At 38.3% G+C, this 18,234-nt stretch overlaps 1 protein-coding gene across 4 annotated transcripts in view; it reads left to right on the top strand.

Moving 5' to 3' along the window:
- CPSF6 (cleavage and polyadenylation specific factor 6) overlaps nt 1-18,234 on the top strand; it is a 37,060-nt gene that overhangs the window by 3,250 nt on the left and 15,576 nt on the right. For all 4 annotated transcript variants that reach the window (XM_063309171.1, XM_063309169.1, XM_063309172.1 and 1 more), the window contains exons 2-6: nt 12,255-12,464; nt 12,964-13,067; nt 13,521-13,666; nt 15,631-15,804; nt 16,648-17,152. In XM_063309171.1, the coding sequence (XP_063165241.1) occupies nt 12,255-12,464; nt 12,964-13,067; nt 13,521-13,666; nt 15,631-15,804; nt 16,648-17,152 (1,139 nt within the window). The remainder of the gene's footprint in view (nt 1-12,254; nt 12,465-12,963; nt 13,068-13,520; nt 13,667-15,630; nt 15,805-16,647; nt 17,153-18,234) is intronic.

Here is an 18,234-nt window from a genome sequence, read left to right as displayed (position 1 = left end):
TCACTGCAATTAGAGATCAATGTAAAGCGCTGGTCCTCAATGAGATTTGATGGAATTACTGGGTTTTTAGCATTGTGGTTGGAGTTACATTTAATGAGTGGAATGTCCTTAACACTTGCAGAAAAAACTACATGCTGTGCTAGCTATTCATATTGTTTCTCAGCCCCAGTGAGAAGTACCAGCTCTACAGGTGCATCTTCAAATAGTGGATGGTGATTGTAGAGTTGACTCATTGGGAGGTGAAACTGCAGTGAAGGTGACAGGTACAGTAAAAACCTTGGAGTATCTAGCAAGTTTTTCTGCCACATGTACCCTGGAAGGTTAAGATTGAGATAAATCTTGATTCCCTGAGGCAATTTTATAATGTTCCTTTTCCTGCAGAAAAACAAGCAATCTCACTCATTTGTGCTCTGGTTCTTTTGGTAGGAACCATGCCACTGAGTCAGTACAGGTAGTCTTCACTTAATGACCACACTTGAGCCCAGATTTTGGGTTGTAAGTCATAACAGCTGTTAAGTGAGTCCAGACAAGTTTTTATGACCTTTTTTTTTACTGCAGTTAAGTGAGTTAGAGCGGTCATTAAGTGATTCAAGATTTTGTTAAGTGAACGGCATGGTTGTTAAGCGAACCAGGAGTTACTTTGCAGTACTGTGTGGGGCAGAGTATGATAGTCATATGTTTTCCACCAAAACATGACTATGGAAATGCTTCTGTGGCCACAGTAGTAGTATTCTCAGTTAATATTACTGTTATTTTCAACTAATATTACTGGTTGATTATTAAAAACTTTTACCGTAAGGTCTTCATTGGAATCTTTGTTCTGTAGTACAGTAGAACAAAGGTACTGGGTTGAAAGGTACTGTACAGTACTGTAACTTTTTTTCCTGCTGTAGTAAACTCTGCAGCTTTTGTTACTGTACTGTATATAAACCTGATTTTTATAAAACAACTGTTTTAAAAACAGTAAACCAGCATTCAGTATTGTTAAATATAATCAGAAATTAGGCAGAGGATGGAATGTGCATGTCACCATACAGATCTCTACTTAAGTTAAACAAAAACTGGGAAAAAATTAAAGGCAAGCATACAGTAAAGTATGGAAAAAATACTTACCTTTCCCGTAGAGTAAGGCACACGCAAGGCTCTCTCTGCCAGCTTCTAAATCACTGGAAGTACTGCGACCACGTGACTGGGCCTGGTGCCTCGGAAATCCAGCGTCATAAGCCCAGAGGACTTCCTGGTACCAAAGGGCAGTCATGTGACCCAAAATGGCTTCTGCTCCCAGGATGTCCGAATCTGAGTCACATGATTGCGGAGGTCTTGTGTGGGTTGTAATTTCGGGCCCCAGTCAGAAATCTGCTTTTGGGATACCATCGTAACTTCGAACGACCTTAAGTGGCTGGTCAGTAAGTGAAGACTACCTGTACTCCTGTTTGTGAGGTGATTCCTGAGAATGCTGGGAAGATTTCTTTGCTTTTTATTGTTTCCACTAAAAGATTTCCATCTTTGAATTTTCCTGCAGAAGAATATTTAACTGATATTACTGCTGATTTGATCATGATTTGTGAACACTGCTTGACTGCTTCCTCATATGAATCTAGAGGACAAAATAAAAGAATTCCAAGGCCAGAAGTTTTTCTTGCTCTGTTTTACAGTTAGTTGAAAGTCAGTTCTGACTCTGCTTTTAAAGATATTCCAAATTTGCCAGATCTCTATACCCATCTGTGATTTGATTGTGGATGTATTTTATGTTCCGTGAGGATTCAAAGTCCTTATAGGCTGTTTTGTATTAAATGAAAAAGGATTAAATATCACTTTCTTTTGGGTTCCAGTTTCATTTGTGCCTGAGTGTGGGGTTACGTGAACAAGTTCCATTTGCTGCTCAGGCATCCTTTCATTGTGTTGCCTTCTCTCTCACTTCTTCTAATGTTTTCAGTCTCACTGCTGTAACTGGACTCTTAAGCAAAATTTTGCTACGCCTCTGGGTTTGGGGGGATTTTTTTTGAAGTTGGACCACAATAGACACATTTCCTGCTTCTGTCATTGCTGTTTCATAGTGCTGACTAAAACCAACAGTAGTAATACAGAAATACTTCTTGTATGTGACTTTACATTTCCAGTTTCAAAGTTACTTTTGGGAATATGTTTTAAAGTCTTTATCCTTCTTGGAATTTCTCATACAACATTTCAAAATGTATCATTCTGTTTCTTGGTATTTCTTTTACACCCTTAATGACAATAGCATTATTAGGAATGCTGTGAATTCTCTGTTTCATTAAACTTTAATGCATGTCTAAAAGATACATAGTTTTTGGATATATTCTTTCTCTTTTTGTAGTTTAGTACTTTTTTTTTTTGGCAAGGACAGGGTTTTTTTGCCAAATGTAATTGGAGGGAATGGCTGACTTCACATATTATGCTAAGCCAGGATAATGCGGCTTTTCCATACTGAAGAGTACACTGTCTTTGAATGGCAGGCTTGGGGCTGTGCTCCAGAAGTGGGTGGAATTTTGACAAAAACTATCCTTGATTTAAATTAAATTAAAATAATATGATTAAAATGTAAATACTTCCTTGACCTCAACTTCTGGTGACTTCATATAGTTTTCTTGGCAGCAATATAGCAATATTGCCCTGACCTCTTCCACAATGTTTTCTCAACTGTGTAGTCTAGTCTATAGCCATAAGCTTTTTTGGTGGCTTTTCATAGAAGTATTAACAAGTTTCTATCCTACTTAGCTTTTTACTCCCTGTATATTTAGTAAATTTGTCATCTGACACATTTAAAATCAGTGAAAGAGATTAAAATGTAAATGGGAAATTGATGCAAAAGTTACTATACTCAAAATAGAGCATGTGGCTATATTTGGCATGTAAGAATGCATATAGCCAAGAAAGCTTATTTGCTGCCTTTGCAAGTTGCCATCTGTCTAAATAATTTTGTTTGATTTTGAGGATTGATAGCATTTTTCTTGGTATTTTGAGTCTGAGAAACCTATGATAAGTTGCTGAATATTATGAGAAAATTGCTCATAACTATACTGACTTACATGCTAGATTTTAAACAGACTGAAGTGGGGTGTCTAGTGTGCTACCTACCACTGTTTTGTGAAATCATTTTTTTTAAATTGGAAGGTATAGACTGAGCAGATACCCACTTTAGTAGTATTATCAGCCCAGATCTATCCACTGCATGAAGGCCTCTTCATTGAAGGTCATGGACCATAATCTCTCATGCTGGCCCAATGTAGGCTGGTATTTTTTTGACTCCCCAGTATAGGGCTGAGATAGCATGAGTGCCCCAAAGCTACTCAAGTGGCTTCCATTCCTAAGAAACCTCCTAAGAAAGGTGCTCAGTTGGCTTCCATTCCTGGGTCTCCCTGCTTTTGGTCCAGCACCTTAACCACTACAGCACACTGGCTCTCTGTCTTATGTATTAGAACCAAATAATTGGTTCTCTTAGAATCTGGATAGGGGAGAATTGAGGAAGGGACACAGGAACTAGTGGTTCCCTGGCCATGTGATAGCCCTTATGTAAATATACAACAGCTGCTTGGGTTCATGGCTATCAGGTGCTATGCTAGAAGTCTCTTAATTTAGAATGGTTAAAGGTCATTTATTGTGGTCCTTTATCAATTTTGTATTGATAGTAGGCAGTCGGCTACTGTGTATGGCTTCATTTTTGTCTGCAATGAAGACTGTAATTTCATTGAACCATGTCTATAAGTCTTCTGAGAAATCAAACCATTGAGTATCAAGAGTGTGATTTACTGCGGAACCTAGGGTGGGAGTCTAACTGCTTGACTGCCCACTCTTTGTTTCTGTCACTTTGGGAGAAGAGCCATTGCCTTAAGCTTAAGAAATAACATGATGGCTACCTTTCATCTGGCAACTACACTAATCCTTGATCAAGTCACCAGTATTAGAACCAAGTGGCAACCCAGGCAGACCAATTATCCCTGATGATGAACCAGCTAGCCCAGTATGTAGAATAGGATCAACCATAGACTGCCTTCCTTCTAGTGGGGGATGCTGAGTATCTATTACTCTGCTAGATACATATTATGAATCTAAGCAAATTTACTGCCTTCCTTGGTCAATATATGCTACACATCTTCCTAAGACAAATGGTTTTCCTACTGACCAAGCCTGTGTAGGGTTTATAATTAGACTAAGATGATTGAAGAGCTGCAAAGTGGATGACCTGCTTTCTGACTCAGAACAATACAGATTTGGATAACTAAGCAAAGCTCATAGCAAAGCTTATCATTGAGGATCTCGTCAAGCAAATGATTGACTACAACAGCATAAGCTTGAATTTTGTTGCCTACAACAACATAAGCAATCAGTGCAGGAGTATTTTGTTAAGTTTCAGCTATAATTTGGGATGTGGGCTGGAATAAAAGAGGCTTAATTGGTTCTTAAATTCTGAGAGGGACTTAGATGAAATATAGGATGAGCTTATTCATTAAAACTTCCCAGTTAGCATTACAACATTCAGATATGCTTGAGCATTAATGGAACACTTGAGGAATTGTAGTGGTGAGTAGTTGGGCAGCGAGGACATGACTTTATTTTTATTTATTTTTTATTTTTTATTTTCTATCCAGCCTTTATTATTTTTATAAATAACTGAAGGCGGCAAACAGACCTAATACTCCTTCCTCCTCCCATTTTCCCCACAACAACCCTGTGAGGTGAGTTGGGCTGAGAGAGAGTGATTGGTCCAAGGTCACTCAGCCGGCTTTCGTGCCTAAGGCGGGACTAGAACTGTCAGTCTCCTGGTTTCTAGCCTGGTGCCTTAACCACTAGACCATTTTCTCCACCCCCCCAACATCAGGGACAGTAGAAGTTCAGCGCATGCAACAGAGGTCCAGCAGATCTCCACCAACTGCCCAAGAGAAGTAATGTTAGATAGAAATGGCTGTATTGATATTATGGAGAACCTGGCCATTTTGGACATGAGACTTTCCCTTCTGAAACGTCAACATACTGTACTTATAGAGAGGGGAGTGTTTTGCAGACAGATGTCCTAAACACTTCAGTTATGACTTGTCAGAAAATGAATAAAGTAGAGCCCTGATGTGGGAAATTGTATATCAATATTTAGTCATCCCTTTTACCCTACAGACTTATACGAGCACTAGAGTGCAACAGTAGATAAAGGTAAAGGTTTCCCTTGACATTAAGTCCAGTTGTGTCCAACTCTAGGGGGCGGTGCTCATCTCCGTTTCAAAGCCGAAGAGCCGGCATTTGTCGGTAGACAGTTCCGTGGTCATGTGGCCGGCATGACTACACAGAACGCCGTTACCTGCCCGCCGAAGCGGTACCTATTAATCTACTCACATTTGCATGTTTTCGAACTGCTAGGTTGGCAGGAGCTCGGACTAGCAACGGGAGCTCACCCCATCATGTGGATTCGAACTGCCGACCTTCCAATCGGCAAGCTCAGCAGCTCAGCGGTTTAACCCGCAGCGCCACCGCGTCCCTATAGAGTGCCACAGTAGGCCATAATAAATTCTGGTGCCACATGCAACTACATTGATTTTTTTGTCATACTTAAATTTATTCTGCCTATCCAGCCTGACCAGTCTCCTGTTAAGGTTTGAGGCTATTGATGGCTGGCTCTTATACTCAGGACCCAACACAGAGTGTGCTGAATCTCCACAACTCACTTTTAGCAACCATCAGAAATCCCTGCAACTTTAATTAGCCTCTCCATTACATTTTTAAATCGTTCTGGAAACAGACTGGCTACAATTTGACAATCCATGTAGTCTCTGAGTCCATAATGGTATCACCTTTGATTCCCCAGGATGTCTTCCTATGTGCAGTCATAATTAATAGCTCCTGAACCAGCTTTCTGAACTCTTAGAGAGGTTGCAGAAAGCACAAATGTTTACCAAATGTCTTGGAAAGTTTATATTCTGATTCACCTGAAAGAGGGTCATGAATAATTAATTTCCTTTGATTGTTTAGTGGGGGGAATAACACCTTTCGGTCTCCAGGGGCTCCCATAGCCTTGCAAAGTTCTTGATAGTTTGTTTAACTTGCTGATTTCTCTTCGAGAATCCTGCTCTTCCTGATCAGTTTAGATCAGTTCTTCAGTATCTTTATGATTCCATCCTCTATATTAAGCTATAGAAATGCTCTTTGATGTGTTTGTATTGGATTATTTAGGCCACTAAATTTATTTGAAAGGAATTCAGTGGAGAGTCCATTTTGTGAAGAGAGTCCACAGGTGTCAGGGATGCATTATGATTTTAGGACTTTGCCAGTTTTCTAATTTTGCTGTAGTGATTGAACTGTTGACTCATCTTATTAAAAAGGGAGTTCCCCTTAAGTGGGATCCCAAAGATCAGCAAGCCTTTCTTCAATTCAAGCAGGCATTCACTTCTCAGCCTATTCTTTGTCATCCAGATCCTACCTGCCTGTGTTGAACAAGCTGATGCATCTGATTTTGCCTTGCGAGCTATGGTTGTACAAACCACTCCAGGGTTTGTGAATAGCCTATTCCCTTCTGCATTCTTTTGTTGGTGCTCCTACCAGCCAAAAGAAACGATGATAATCAAGGGAGCCTTAAAATATTAGCACTGTATCTTCAAAGGCACTAATATTCTTAGATGTTTGTATGGACCACAAGTACATAGAACACTTACACTACAAAGTTCTTAAAAGCTTAGAGGTCATGTGGGACAATTTTTAACTGTTCTTCACTTTTGAATCTCCTGCATTCTTAGCTTGCAGAATGAACAGGATGCGGCCTTATTATTTGAGCAAAAATATTTCTTACTTTATAGCTGCTCCTCCAACTTCCATTCTGTACCCAGAAAATTGTGGACAACCTCCTTTGACACCTAGCCCATCCTGTGAAACTCTTGGGTTTGGAAGGGAGATTCCTTACTAAACAAATCAAAGTCATGTTTATCAAGAGCAGGATCTTTATGTGCTGCTTTAAGATTATTTTAATGTGTCTCCTGTCTTCTCCCTTTTTCTGGGAACAGAGAGAACTGTGCTACAATGGCATATGTCTCTCCTTCATTGAGGGAAAAATACATTGCAGTTGTGTCATGACAGCTGGGCAGCTGTACATTCGGGAATATTTAAAATGGCCCATTTCCTTTCCCATGACATATCATTAGAGCCAATGTCAAGAATTATGTTTCTTTTTTTTTTTAATAAAAGTTTTATTAAGTTTAAAGCAAAGATAAAAACTACAAAAAAGAAAAAAAACTACAGAAAAAAGGTGAAAAAACAGAAAATGAAAAAAAGATTTTTTGAAAATGTTACAGGACAACTTCTGACTTTCATCAAGAATATACAGCAATTCCCATAATCAATCCCTTACTCTCGATCCAACCAAAATCACATTATTTCTGTAAATCATTCCAAAGACACATTAAAATCACTAAAAAAATTTGCTCCTTCCCTTTATATATAAGAAAAATAAACAAATATATAAACCTCCAAATCAACCCGCCCCCCGCAAAGGAACCCATTTATTAAATATTTCCTTCCTATGACTACTGGCCACTATATTTCTGGCCACTATAATAACAATCAGGACTTCCAGTGAGATGATGGCCGACTGAACAGGCTACCTGCGAGCTCAGTGGGCAGATCTGGCAGTGTGGACTCTTTTGGGGGGTGCAGGCAGGCTTTTCCTGATACCCTAGAGCATTTTCATTGTTAGAAAATGCTCGGAATCACCCCATTTGGAACGTACTTTGGAACGTCACCTCGTAGCCTGAGGATTGCCAACAGTGCTAATCTGGTAAGAGGAGAGGGGAGTCGGAGACGTCATCACTTCCAGACCATGCTGCAGCCCCAATGGGACACTAGGTCGAGCCTTTCTCATTTCTAAATCACCTAATTTGTATTTTTTTAAAGACTTTTTGTACCTTAAGAGAGGCTCTCCACAGAAAGAAGAAACAAATCACTTGGTGCTTATTGTTACTTCTGGAGTAAAGTTAAAACTTTTTTTATAACTGTTGGCTTACTTCCCATTTAAATTTTAAGGAGGACTGAGAATAAATAATCATCTCCCTGTTACTATTTTTGTACTTAATTTGAAGGATTTAACACTTTCCTATCAGTTGAATCTATTGTTTGGAATTTTCAGTTTCTTGGTCACTTTCCCTGGGCTTCACAGCTGCTGGTTGGCATAGTTGCTTCTTTGTCAATATGGCCTAATACATTTCGGAAGCCTCTCATTAAACCACCAGTTTCTGTCTGTCCTAGCTGCGTATCCAGGGGGTGCCATAATCTACTGCCTGAAACAATGGATGACCTTAAGGAAAGTGAGCTTTCTTCTGGGCTTTGTTCTAATTTCCAAGAGATTTTACATGAGACCTGCCAAGCCATGCTGCAAGATATTCGGGATATTGTAGAAAATACCTGCTTTAAAATGTGTCAACTGCTTGGGGATGTTTTAGAAGGAGAGAAAGAGTTCTATCAACAGTGAGATATCTTTTTTGATAATGAGAAGGGGCTCTTTGAAGAAATGCCAGGAGATGAAAATACTTTAGTGAAGGAGTTACAGTCTGACTTGCGAGATACTGATGTTTCCTTTTCCCTAAGGGATAGTTTTGGGAATGAAATGATTGTGTTTTGTGGGAGGATTTTTACTGAGGGGTTTGATTTGTTAAGGAAGGCAGTTAGGTTGTTTGATGCTTTTATGAAAAACGCTTTATGTGAAATACGGAGACAAGTACATGTTCTTGTTTATTTCGAGGTGGGATAAGAAATTAAGAATATGTATGTGGATTGATATTGAGGCTTTCTCTAAAAATTTGGATTAAGATTTCTTTTACTGCTTTTAAAGTTTGTTTAAACTTTTAAGATTTATTTTAGAATATATATTTAGATTGACATTAAGGTTTGTTTGATTTCTTTTTTCTTTAATGATTTTTTAGGCTTGATTTTTTAAGGTTTAATAGGATTAAGATTGTTATAGTATTATTAACTATAAAATTAGATAATTTAATAAGAATTATGTTTCTTTATGCCCTGTCACTGTAGTAAACCTCTAATTGTTGGACTTCTGGTCTGTTGAGTCTTCTCTTCCCACTGAGACTTATGATTCAATTTCCTTTGACTTTATAGCTGAGCTATCACTTGTCAAAGACCTGGGCATCGTTCTGATGATAGATGATTTGTTTTCTAATATGGCAACTTAATTCCTGTCATGGCCTCCTCTCTGTTCCTGAGATCTGAATATTTATTCAGTAACTTGTTCAGAGTAATACTTTGCCAATTACCTGCTTTCTGATTCAGACTTACACTTTATGGTGTTTTTTGGAATCTCTGTTTCAATTACTGGATGTGAAGCTTCATCTGTCTTCTGCCTAACATCCACAGTCAGAAGGGTAAATTAAGAGAGCAAAATCTTTAATAGGGTAGGATCTTTGATGCTGTGTAAACTGCCAGCTAGGCAATTTATCAACCTTTTCCCCTATGGCTGAGTTCACTCATAACTCTGTTCGTGCCTTCACTCAAATGTTGCTGCTTCGGGTCATCTGTGGCTACCTCCTGCATCTTCTCCCAGATGTCTTCTAGCCCTTCCCTATTTCACAGGCCTCCTGTGTTCTATAGAAACCTCAAGCTCCTTAGTGCCTTGTTAATGATCAACTAGATCATGCCAATATCTCCTACAAGTTTTTCTGTTGACTATGGTAAAGAAGGTTTCCCCATCAGTGTTCGAGATGACACCTGGATTTCTACCAGATTTTTTCCGTCCATGGGACTAAGATGTTGGATGCCAAGTTATTTGACCATTACCTGTGGATCAACCATGTGCCCTTTCACCCGTGGCTTCCAGTCACCTGAAACTATATCCAGTTTCAATCATTCACTTTTGCTCAAAAAGCACCTTTCTTGCCCCTGCACATTTCTGCCCCATCTCATATCTCAGTTGTGGAGGGGAAGAATTCCAGGAAGAATGTATCTTGGACTCTTATTGCACTTGGAGGACAGTGGAATGTTTTATTCATTGGAAGGACTACTTGGATATGGAATATTCTAGGAAATGGAATATTCTTGGAAGATGACAGATGATGTTTGTGCCCCATACTTTCTTTGCCAGTTTCATTTGTACTATCCTCACAAGACCAAGCTGCCTGTCTGGCTGAGCAGTGAAGTTTCTGTACCTGATAGCAGTTCTGACTCTGAGGAGGAGGGTAGACAATTACATGATTGCAAAGGGAAATACAGAAAGTGTCCCACACAAAAATAAAAGGGGGAGTTTCTGATGTAGTAGAAGGAAAAAGATGCCTCCCTTTGCCATCCCTAGTCAGAAAGAGAAGCATAGACAATTTAGAAATAGAAGGAAGTTCCTGGCAGAGAAAAAATGGAAGGTGTAAGGAGCAGGGATAACTGCCCTTGGACAGTGACTGTTTGTAGTTACGACAGTGATGAAAAAGTAACTCTGCGAACAATGCCCACATTTATGAATTAGTCCATACAAACTATTGTTATATGGCATTCTTGAAAAAGTTATACTGCCTTCTGATGTGCTGCTGAGTCAAAATAGGGATTTGGGATTAACCTAGAAGGGTCTAATCAACTTGGAATAGTACACCTGAGGAAACTCCCCATATAGATCTCCTAGCAACTATTCCAGAGTTTCCATAGAATAAAGCATGCACTAAGTTTTAATATGATATGGAATGTTCATCTTGGCAATGACATGTTACAATGATAATATTCATGGCCACTACTTTTATTTGTTTAACTTATTCTATATTTTTATATTATGTTGAAGATATTCTAATGTTGTACAATGTGGGGAAATGTACATTACTGTCAGATCCCTCTGATCAAAGAGTTCACAGAACCCCTTATCGGAGCATCTTCCATCATTTCCTTATCAATGGTGTAGACTCTCTGTTGCTGGGAAGGACGGGGTGTGAAGTTGGAGTGTGAATATTATTATGGCTACACATTTATGATGGCAGACATCAAGGCCAACTGGTAGAGATACACCAGAACCACCACCTGGATGGGAAGGGGGGTGACATACTTTCCTTGGAAAGGGAACAAGTTAAGGGAATGTAGTTTTAAATGTAGGTTTGAGCGGGAATTCTCCATTCGCAGCTTTACCTCTGTCCTATTCATTTCGCTTCATTAAACAGTTAAAGGATCTTGGTCTCCTGACTGTTATTGTGTGAATGCTCAAATGAACTGGTGCTGACATTAAGCTGCAAATCTAATTGTGTTCGGGAACTCTTCCTGGGAAAGTAATTCAGTTGAGAGTTAACGAATCATGCCGAAACATGGGAAAACCAGGGCGAAGCAGCCATCGCCCCTTCCATCCTCCGAGAGGACAGTGCTGTACGCCAAAGTGGAGGAAGAAAAGGTTGGGTCGGAAGAGAGCTCCGGGAGCGGGGAGAGTGAGTGTGAGACGGAACCCCGTTCTGCAAAAACAGAACCAGAGCTTTTATAACTTTGGCCCACTACATTGCAAAGACAAGATAGAGAAAAAGGCAGACACAGTGGAACTTACAGTGTGATGTTGGGCTGCTTTAGATAAACCCATCCATGTGACCTTATTAATATTTATCCCTTCCTACTAGGTCAGCATGCTAGCTGTACTATCTTTGAGATATGGTTGGAGAATAGAAGCAATTTGTTTACTGGGCCACAGGTTCCTGACTGCTGCTCCTCCCTGTCACCACTCAGGGTCAATTAGGCTTGCCGTGAATGTTTTCTTACAAGGGCACTTTCAGCAGTTCATATATTGGGGAGGCGGGTAGCATCTCAATGGTTTGGTAGTGAATGTAGCTTGCATGTGTGTTGGGGAGGGTACCTTTTACCACCACAGGGTTCACAAACTTTTAAGCACCACTGTATATACTTTGCAGCCCGTGTGCTCTCCATTAAAAAATAATAAATACAATAATTATTTAAATATATAAAGTAATACAAATTTGGAGACCCCATTTGCGAAGAATAAGATAAAGCAATTGTATAGGATTTATGCATTTTTAGTATTTGACTTTTTAAGTTAATATTTTAAACAATGGAAATATGTTTCATCCTGCTTTAGAATATTTTGAGTATGTTATTGAACTTAATTTTAATGTAGAGTTTATTTTTGCAGTATAAAATGCCCTAAGATAAATATAAAGAAAGAGCATGTGCAGCTGCTCTTTTTAAAAAAAAAATATTAATTTTTTTTTAAAAAGGAGTTCAGATAAAAACTTCTCTAGAGGACAATATGAACTGATCATTAATATTTATACATTGCCTTTTAGGAGGCTGAATATGGTGGACACGATCAGATAGATCTGTATGACGACGTCATCTCTCCATCTGCCAATAACGGCGATGCACCAGAGGATCGTGATTATATGGACTCTCTTCCACCATCTGTTGGAGATGATGTGGGCAAAGGATCAGCACCAAATGTTGTCTATACATATACAGGAAAGAGAATTGCATTATATATTGGGAATCTTACTTGGGTAAGTACCTGGTTAGTTACTGCTGCATTAGTAATTTATTCTTAGTCTGTAATCAGTTTAACTCAGAACTGCTTACTGTATTCTGACTGGCAGAGGCTCTGTAACATTTGTTGGTAAGAGTTTTTCTTAGACTTACTTGTAGATGCAAACATGGAACATTTTTTTCCATGTGGAGCCTGAACTATTACTGAACTATAACTGTGATTGTAACATACTTTTTGGGGTTGGCGATCAGTAGCAGTTAGAGATTTGTGTATTGAACTAGTGACTTATTTATTTTTAAAATCTGGTTTGCTCAACTGGGAGTAGGCAATATAACAACTTTCAGGAAGCAAACAGTTACATTTTGATAAAAATATTCTAATACGAAATATAGAAGTCATGTTTTAATGCATATATTTGTGCATTATGTTGAACACTATTTTCATGAATGGTATGTTAGGAAAAGAACCATGCTGTTTTGTTACATTAAAAAATGTTATTTACAACTGTTTTGCAGTGGACCACAGATGAAGATTTAACTGAAGCAGTTCATTCACTTGGTGTAAATGATATTTTGGAGATAAAATTTTTTGAAAACCGTGCTAATGGCCAGTCTAAGGGGTAAGAATTCATTTAAATTCAGCACAAATCTCATTTCATTTTAGAACAAAGAGTGTCTTACAGTATATTTTGTTTTTCTTGAAAGACCATGGTGATGAATAATAGGAAAAGAAATAGGTGGGAAGATGACCAGAGAACAGAATGAGAAAACTGCGGTGATTTCTACAGAATCAGATTACAAACAACAGCCAAGACTGAATCTAGAAAAAGTATTTGTGGAAAACTTGAAAGATAATTTATGAGGTGGAAGAAAACAGTTCCAGATATAACAAGACATGGAATGTGTGGGTTTAATAATTGGGAGTTACAGTGGAATATGTAAGCAGTTGAGCATATGTTTGTCTATGATCGCACATTGTGCTCAATCAAAATGTGGCTTGGTTTAGCATGTTATCCATCTTTTAGGGATCTATTAAGAATCCTCATCATAAATTTATATTGTCTGTCCTTCAGGTTTGCTCTTGTAGGTGTGGGATCTGAGGCATCTTCCAAAAAGCTGATGGATCTGTTGCCTAAAAGAGAGTTACATGGTCAAAATCCTGTTGTAACTCCTTGTAATAAGCAGTTTCTAAGTCAATTTGAACTGCAGTCAAGAAAAAGTAAGAATTGTTCTATGCTGTTTCCTATGAGGTGGACAGCACTTTTGGGGGAGGTGGGTTAGGAATTATCAATTAGCACATTATATATTTGAATGGTTATAATTTTTATATAATCTGCTGTCTTTCAATCTGATTTACTGAAAGTCTATTTTGTTCAAACTACTATTGAAGAGTGCTGGAAATAGTATGTTTTGGAAATAAAAGGGAAACGTGTTTCATTAGTGTTAGTAACGAGGTTTTCATAGTGCTTTTTAACGTTGTCTGTATGCCTCAAAATGATTTTTACGAATTGTCTTGGATGGTGTACAAGCATAGCACCTTTCATTCATTAAGGCGTGCACATTTTTTCTTGACTTTCACTGTTTTAATGAATTAATTAAATTAAAGCACTGTGTTTTTAACAAGTCACTTAAAGCAGTGGCATCTTTTTTCAGGCTTGTGTGGAAGTCAGACAGACACTTCTTTAATGAACAGCAAAGAGGTGCTGTACGTGTGCAAGGTCCAAAGCATTTATTCTGAATCATTTTAAAAATGTGCACAGTCTTACTATTTCATGTGTCCTATTTAAAAAAAAAGATGAGAGCTTGAATGCCTATGCATTTGAAATACACTCCATCTTATCCTTACTGGTACTATAAAATTAAGGATTTAGAATTTTTATTCTTAACATTTTCTTCAACATTATAATGGATTAATCTACATAATTCTCAGTTAAATGAGTAATACAACTAGAGGTAGATTAATTTGAAGTCTGCATGGTGCAAATCGTTTGGAGCATTTAGCAGTTATTCTAAATAGAATCACATTGAATTGATGGAGATGACAGGATATGGTTAATTACTATAATCAAGACATCTTAATTGCCATTGGAGTCCTGTTCATGAAGGCAGTAAGCAGGAATTGCTTCTAAAGACTGATTTTCCTGTTACCTGATACTTAAATCCATACATTGTTGCTTAGAAAACATCACTTTGCGCATCCTTGAAAGAGGATTTATTAAGTAATTTTAAGTAACACGTTGTGTTATTTATTTTTGTTTTATACTGCCCTACATCTAAACTCCCATTGTTAAAGGAAGAAGGTGGTGGTTCATATATTCATGATTTTTACAACTGAGTTTGAACTTTTTTTTTTTTTACTAATTTACTTCTATGTTGTAATAGTAAGGCTCAAGAATGTGCACTGTGTAACTCTTTAAAGTAAATAATAGTTTACTTGAATGGGTAAGTTGCTTTGCTCTCTGAAGGTATGTTTTACTGCCTGTCTTGTAGAACATAACTGCAGTACCACAGAATTACACCAAAAGCTGTTTATCTTTTGAGTACTCTAAGTTTCTAGTATGCTTATAGGTATGGGGAAGATTCCAGGCACCTGAAGCTTATTAAGCAATTTAGTGTATTCCGTTGTTTAATTTAAAAAAAATGGTTATCAAGATAAGTATCATGTGATCTTTATTTACAAAAATGGTTGTTAGATGTTACTGAAGAAATAAAGACCATCATATCAGAAATTAAGCAGCTATTTATTCATTTGTTCAGGGATTTAGGGATTGCTTTTTCAAAGCTCACAGAAGCTCTACTGTGTATCTCATGGGTCATTTTGAAAAAAAAAACAAGCCTTGAATCTCACTGGGTGCGCTTAATTCCTTGAGCATATGTATAGTAACTTGAATTCTTGCCAAATTATTTTAAGATCTTAAACTCTAGTAGATAGAAAAAGAACTAGAGAATGGCAAATTCTTTTTTTCTTTGTAAAAATTTATTTGTGCAATTTTCTTTCCAAATGGAAACATAAGTTGTTAACATTATTAACAAAAGCATGCAAAACAAAACAAAAATGTTTTAAAAACATGTAGCCTGTAAAACAGAATTGCAAGGAAAAATGTAAATGGAAGAAAATGAACCAGTTTGAAAGTCTTTTTAATTCCATATTACACAAAAAGCACTTTGTTTCATTACCTGCAGCTACACAGTCAGGCCAGATGTCTGGTGAAGGAAAAGCTGGTCCCCCAGGAGGCGGTTCACGGGCAACTTTTCCTCCAAGTAACAGAGGGAGGGGTCGTTTTCCAGGTGCCCTTCCTGGAGGGGACAGATTTCCGGGACCAGCTGGACCCGGAGGGCCCCCTCCACCTTTTCCAGGTAAAGTGTTTCCCACTATTGTATATTTTGCTTAGTTTTGTTATCTTGCAGATGGAGGAGCCTTGAGGCTTTTTAGTTTGTTCCTGGAATTTAGGAGTATTTCAGAATGAAATACTGATATTGCATAAAAGCTTGGTTATAGTATAACTTAGCTTTGCAGTAAATAGGAGAAGAAATGTGAAGTATTTTATGTTTTGTTGCTGTACTGTGAACTGATTATCTCTCTTCTATTGAAGTACAGAAAATCTGCTTTTTCTTTTGAGGCCATAGTCAATTTAGAATAGAATGAAACTTCTTTTAAAGCTGCCTAAGCTGTTAGAAGCTTTCCTAAATTGTTTTTTTAAAATAAAACAACAGCAACAAAAACAATATATTAATAATATATGCCACCTGATTCCCAGTGACTCTGGGCAGTATGGGATAGTAGCTATAATTTATAAGGCTTCTTGTGTATTAGTTTGATAATTTTCATTTGTATTTTACTTGGACAGTATGCTTATTCTGTATTCTACTGTTGGTACTTAACTTCCCTTTTGCGCCTATTCTTGAGAGCCTTATAAATAAAAGAGACATAGGAAGAAGGCTGCTTTGAATAACTCTTTTGTGGGATACAAATAACAAATTAAATGGCATTAATATTACTGTTATTTTTATTTCAATCTTAATCCTTCCTTTTCCCTAGAAAGGGCAGAACTAGAATTTGACAGCTATTTGGATTTTTTAATATATACATTATAAATACTGTACATGAGACAGCATAATTATTGCAAATGTTTGTATATATTTGGAGAAAACATGGGCAGTAGAATATTAATAATAGACATTTTTTCCCTCCCTCTTTAGCTGGACAAACTCCTCCACGTCCACCTCTAGGTCCTCCTGGCCCACCAGGTCCGCCGGGTCCTCCTCCACCTGGCCAGGTTCTGCCTCCTCCACTAACTGGTCCTCCTAATCGTGGTGACCGTCCCCCTCCGCCAGTTCTGTTTCCAGGACAACCCTTTGGCCAACCTCCATTGGGTCCACTTCCACCTGGTCCTCCACCTCCAGTTCCAGGCTATGGTCCTCCACCAGGTCCTCCACCCCCACAGCAAGGTCCTCCTCCACCTCCAGGTCCTTTTCCCCCTCGTCCACCTGGTCCCTTAGGACCACCCCTTACATTGGCTCCTCCTCCTCACTTACCTGGGCCACCACCAGGTGCTCCACCTCCTGCCCCACACGTGAATCCAGCTTTCTTCCCCCCACCAGCCAACAGTGGCATACCTACATCAGACAGTCGTGGTCCACCACCTTCAGACCCATATGGCCGACCTCCACCATATGACAGAGGTGATTATGGGCCACCAGGCAGGTGCGTATTTCTTTTGCACTGATAGCATATTTATTAACTTATGGGAATTCTAGAGTTTATGCCCATTCAGATGGTATTATCTCATTTCAATCAAGGAATATTCAACATCTGGGCTAATCATTAAAACAGTATTTTCCTATTTTTAACCCCCCCTCCCCCATGAATATCTGTATGACTTCTGGGCTTCCAGTGTTCTTCTGTTCCATAGAAGAGCATGAAGAAATCCTCATGTGCTGCAGCATGCGTATAACCTTTAGAGTTCTCTGCAGTGGGGAACTAATCTGTCATTTTGCATTAGAAAGGGATATAAAAACAAAATATGTTTCACATTCTAAAACAGCATACCAGAGAAACACTGCTAAAACAAATTGGAAGATCATAGTTGCAAAAGCAACTATATGTAGCTCACAGTATTTGCTTCCCAGAGGTGTTGTGACACCCACCTCACAAGGGACTATACCACACAGTTGGATTAAAAATGGTACTTAAGTCTTTTGTCTTTCCTTCATTTACATACTTGTTTGTTTTTGTCCTTTATGTATTGTATGTAAACCTTTAAAAGAATATATTATGAATATATTATGAAAGAGATACCATGTTATGTCTCCCTTGCCTTCTATAGATATGCATTTAACTTGTAATATTCTTCTTTTAATGATTCCTTCACTCACAAACACAGCTAATCCAGTGTTATGCAGGGAAACTTAAACTTGCATAACAGACATGGCTTTTGCTTTCTCCTGCCTCTTACACACATTCCCAATCTGCTCTGGAAAGTTAAATTTCATTATTCTGGTAGATGCAGTGCTCTCAGTGGCATGACAGCATATAATACAATTCAATATCTGCTTTCTTGAGGTTTAAGTGATAGTTATGCTGGATTTGAAGGGACAAAAGTGCTTTGGAGCCTGTGTTGCAGAGCAGTTGCAGAGGGCAGCCATGCAGTCCTGCAAAAAGAAGTAGCTGTTTTAAGGAGTCATCAGCAAATGCTATATGAGTATATTATATAAGTGCTAAAGCACTTTTTCCTTTTAGGTCCAAAATGCTAGACGGCTAGACAGTCTACTAAGTGGACAGAATTT

The sequence above is a fragment of the Candoia aspera genome, chromosome 7 (assembly GCF_035149785.1).
Source record: "Candoia aspera isolate rCanAsp1 chromosome 7, rCanAsp1.hap2, whole genome shotgun sequence".
NCBI lineage: Eukaryota > Metazoa > Chordata > Lepidosauria > Squamata > Boidae > Candoia > Candoia aspera.
Note: the sequence above shows the minus strand (reverse complement) of the source record. Positions and strands in the feature narration are given on the sequence as shown.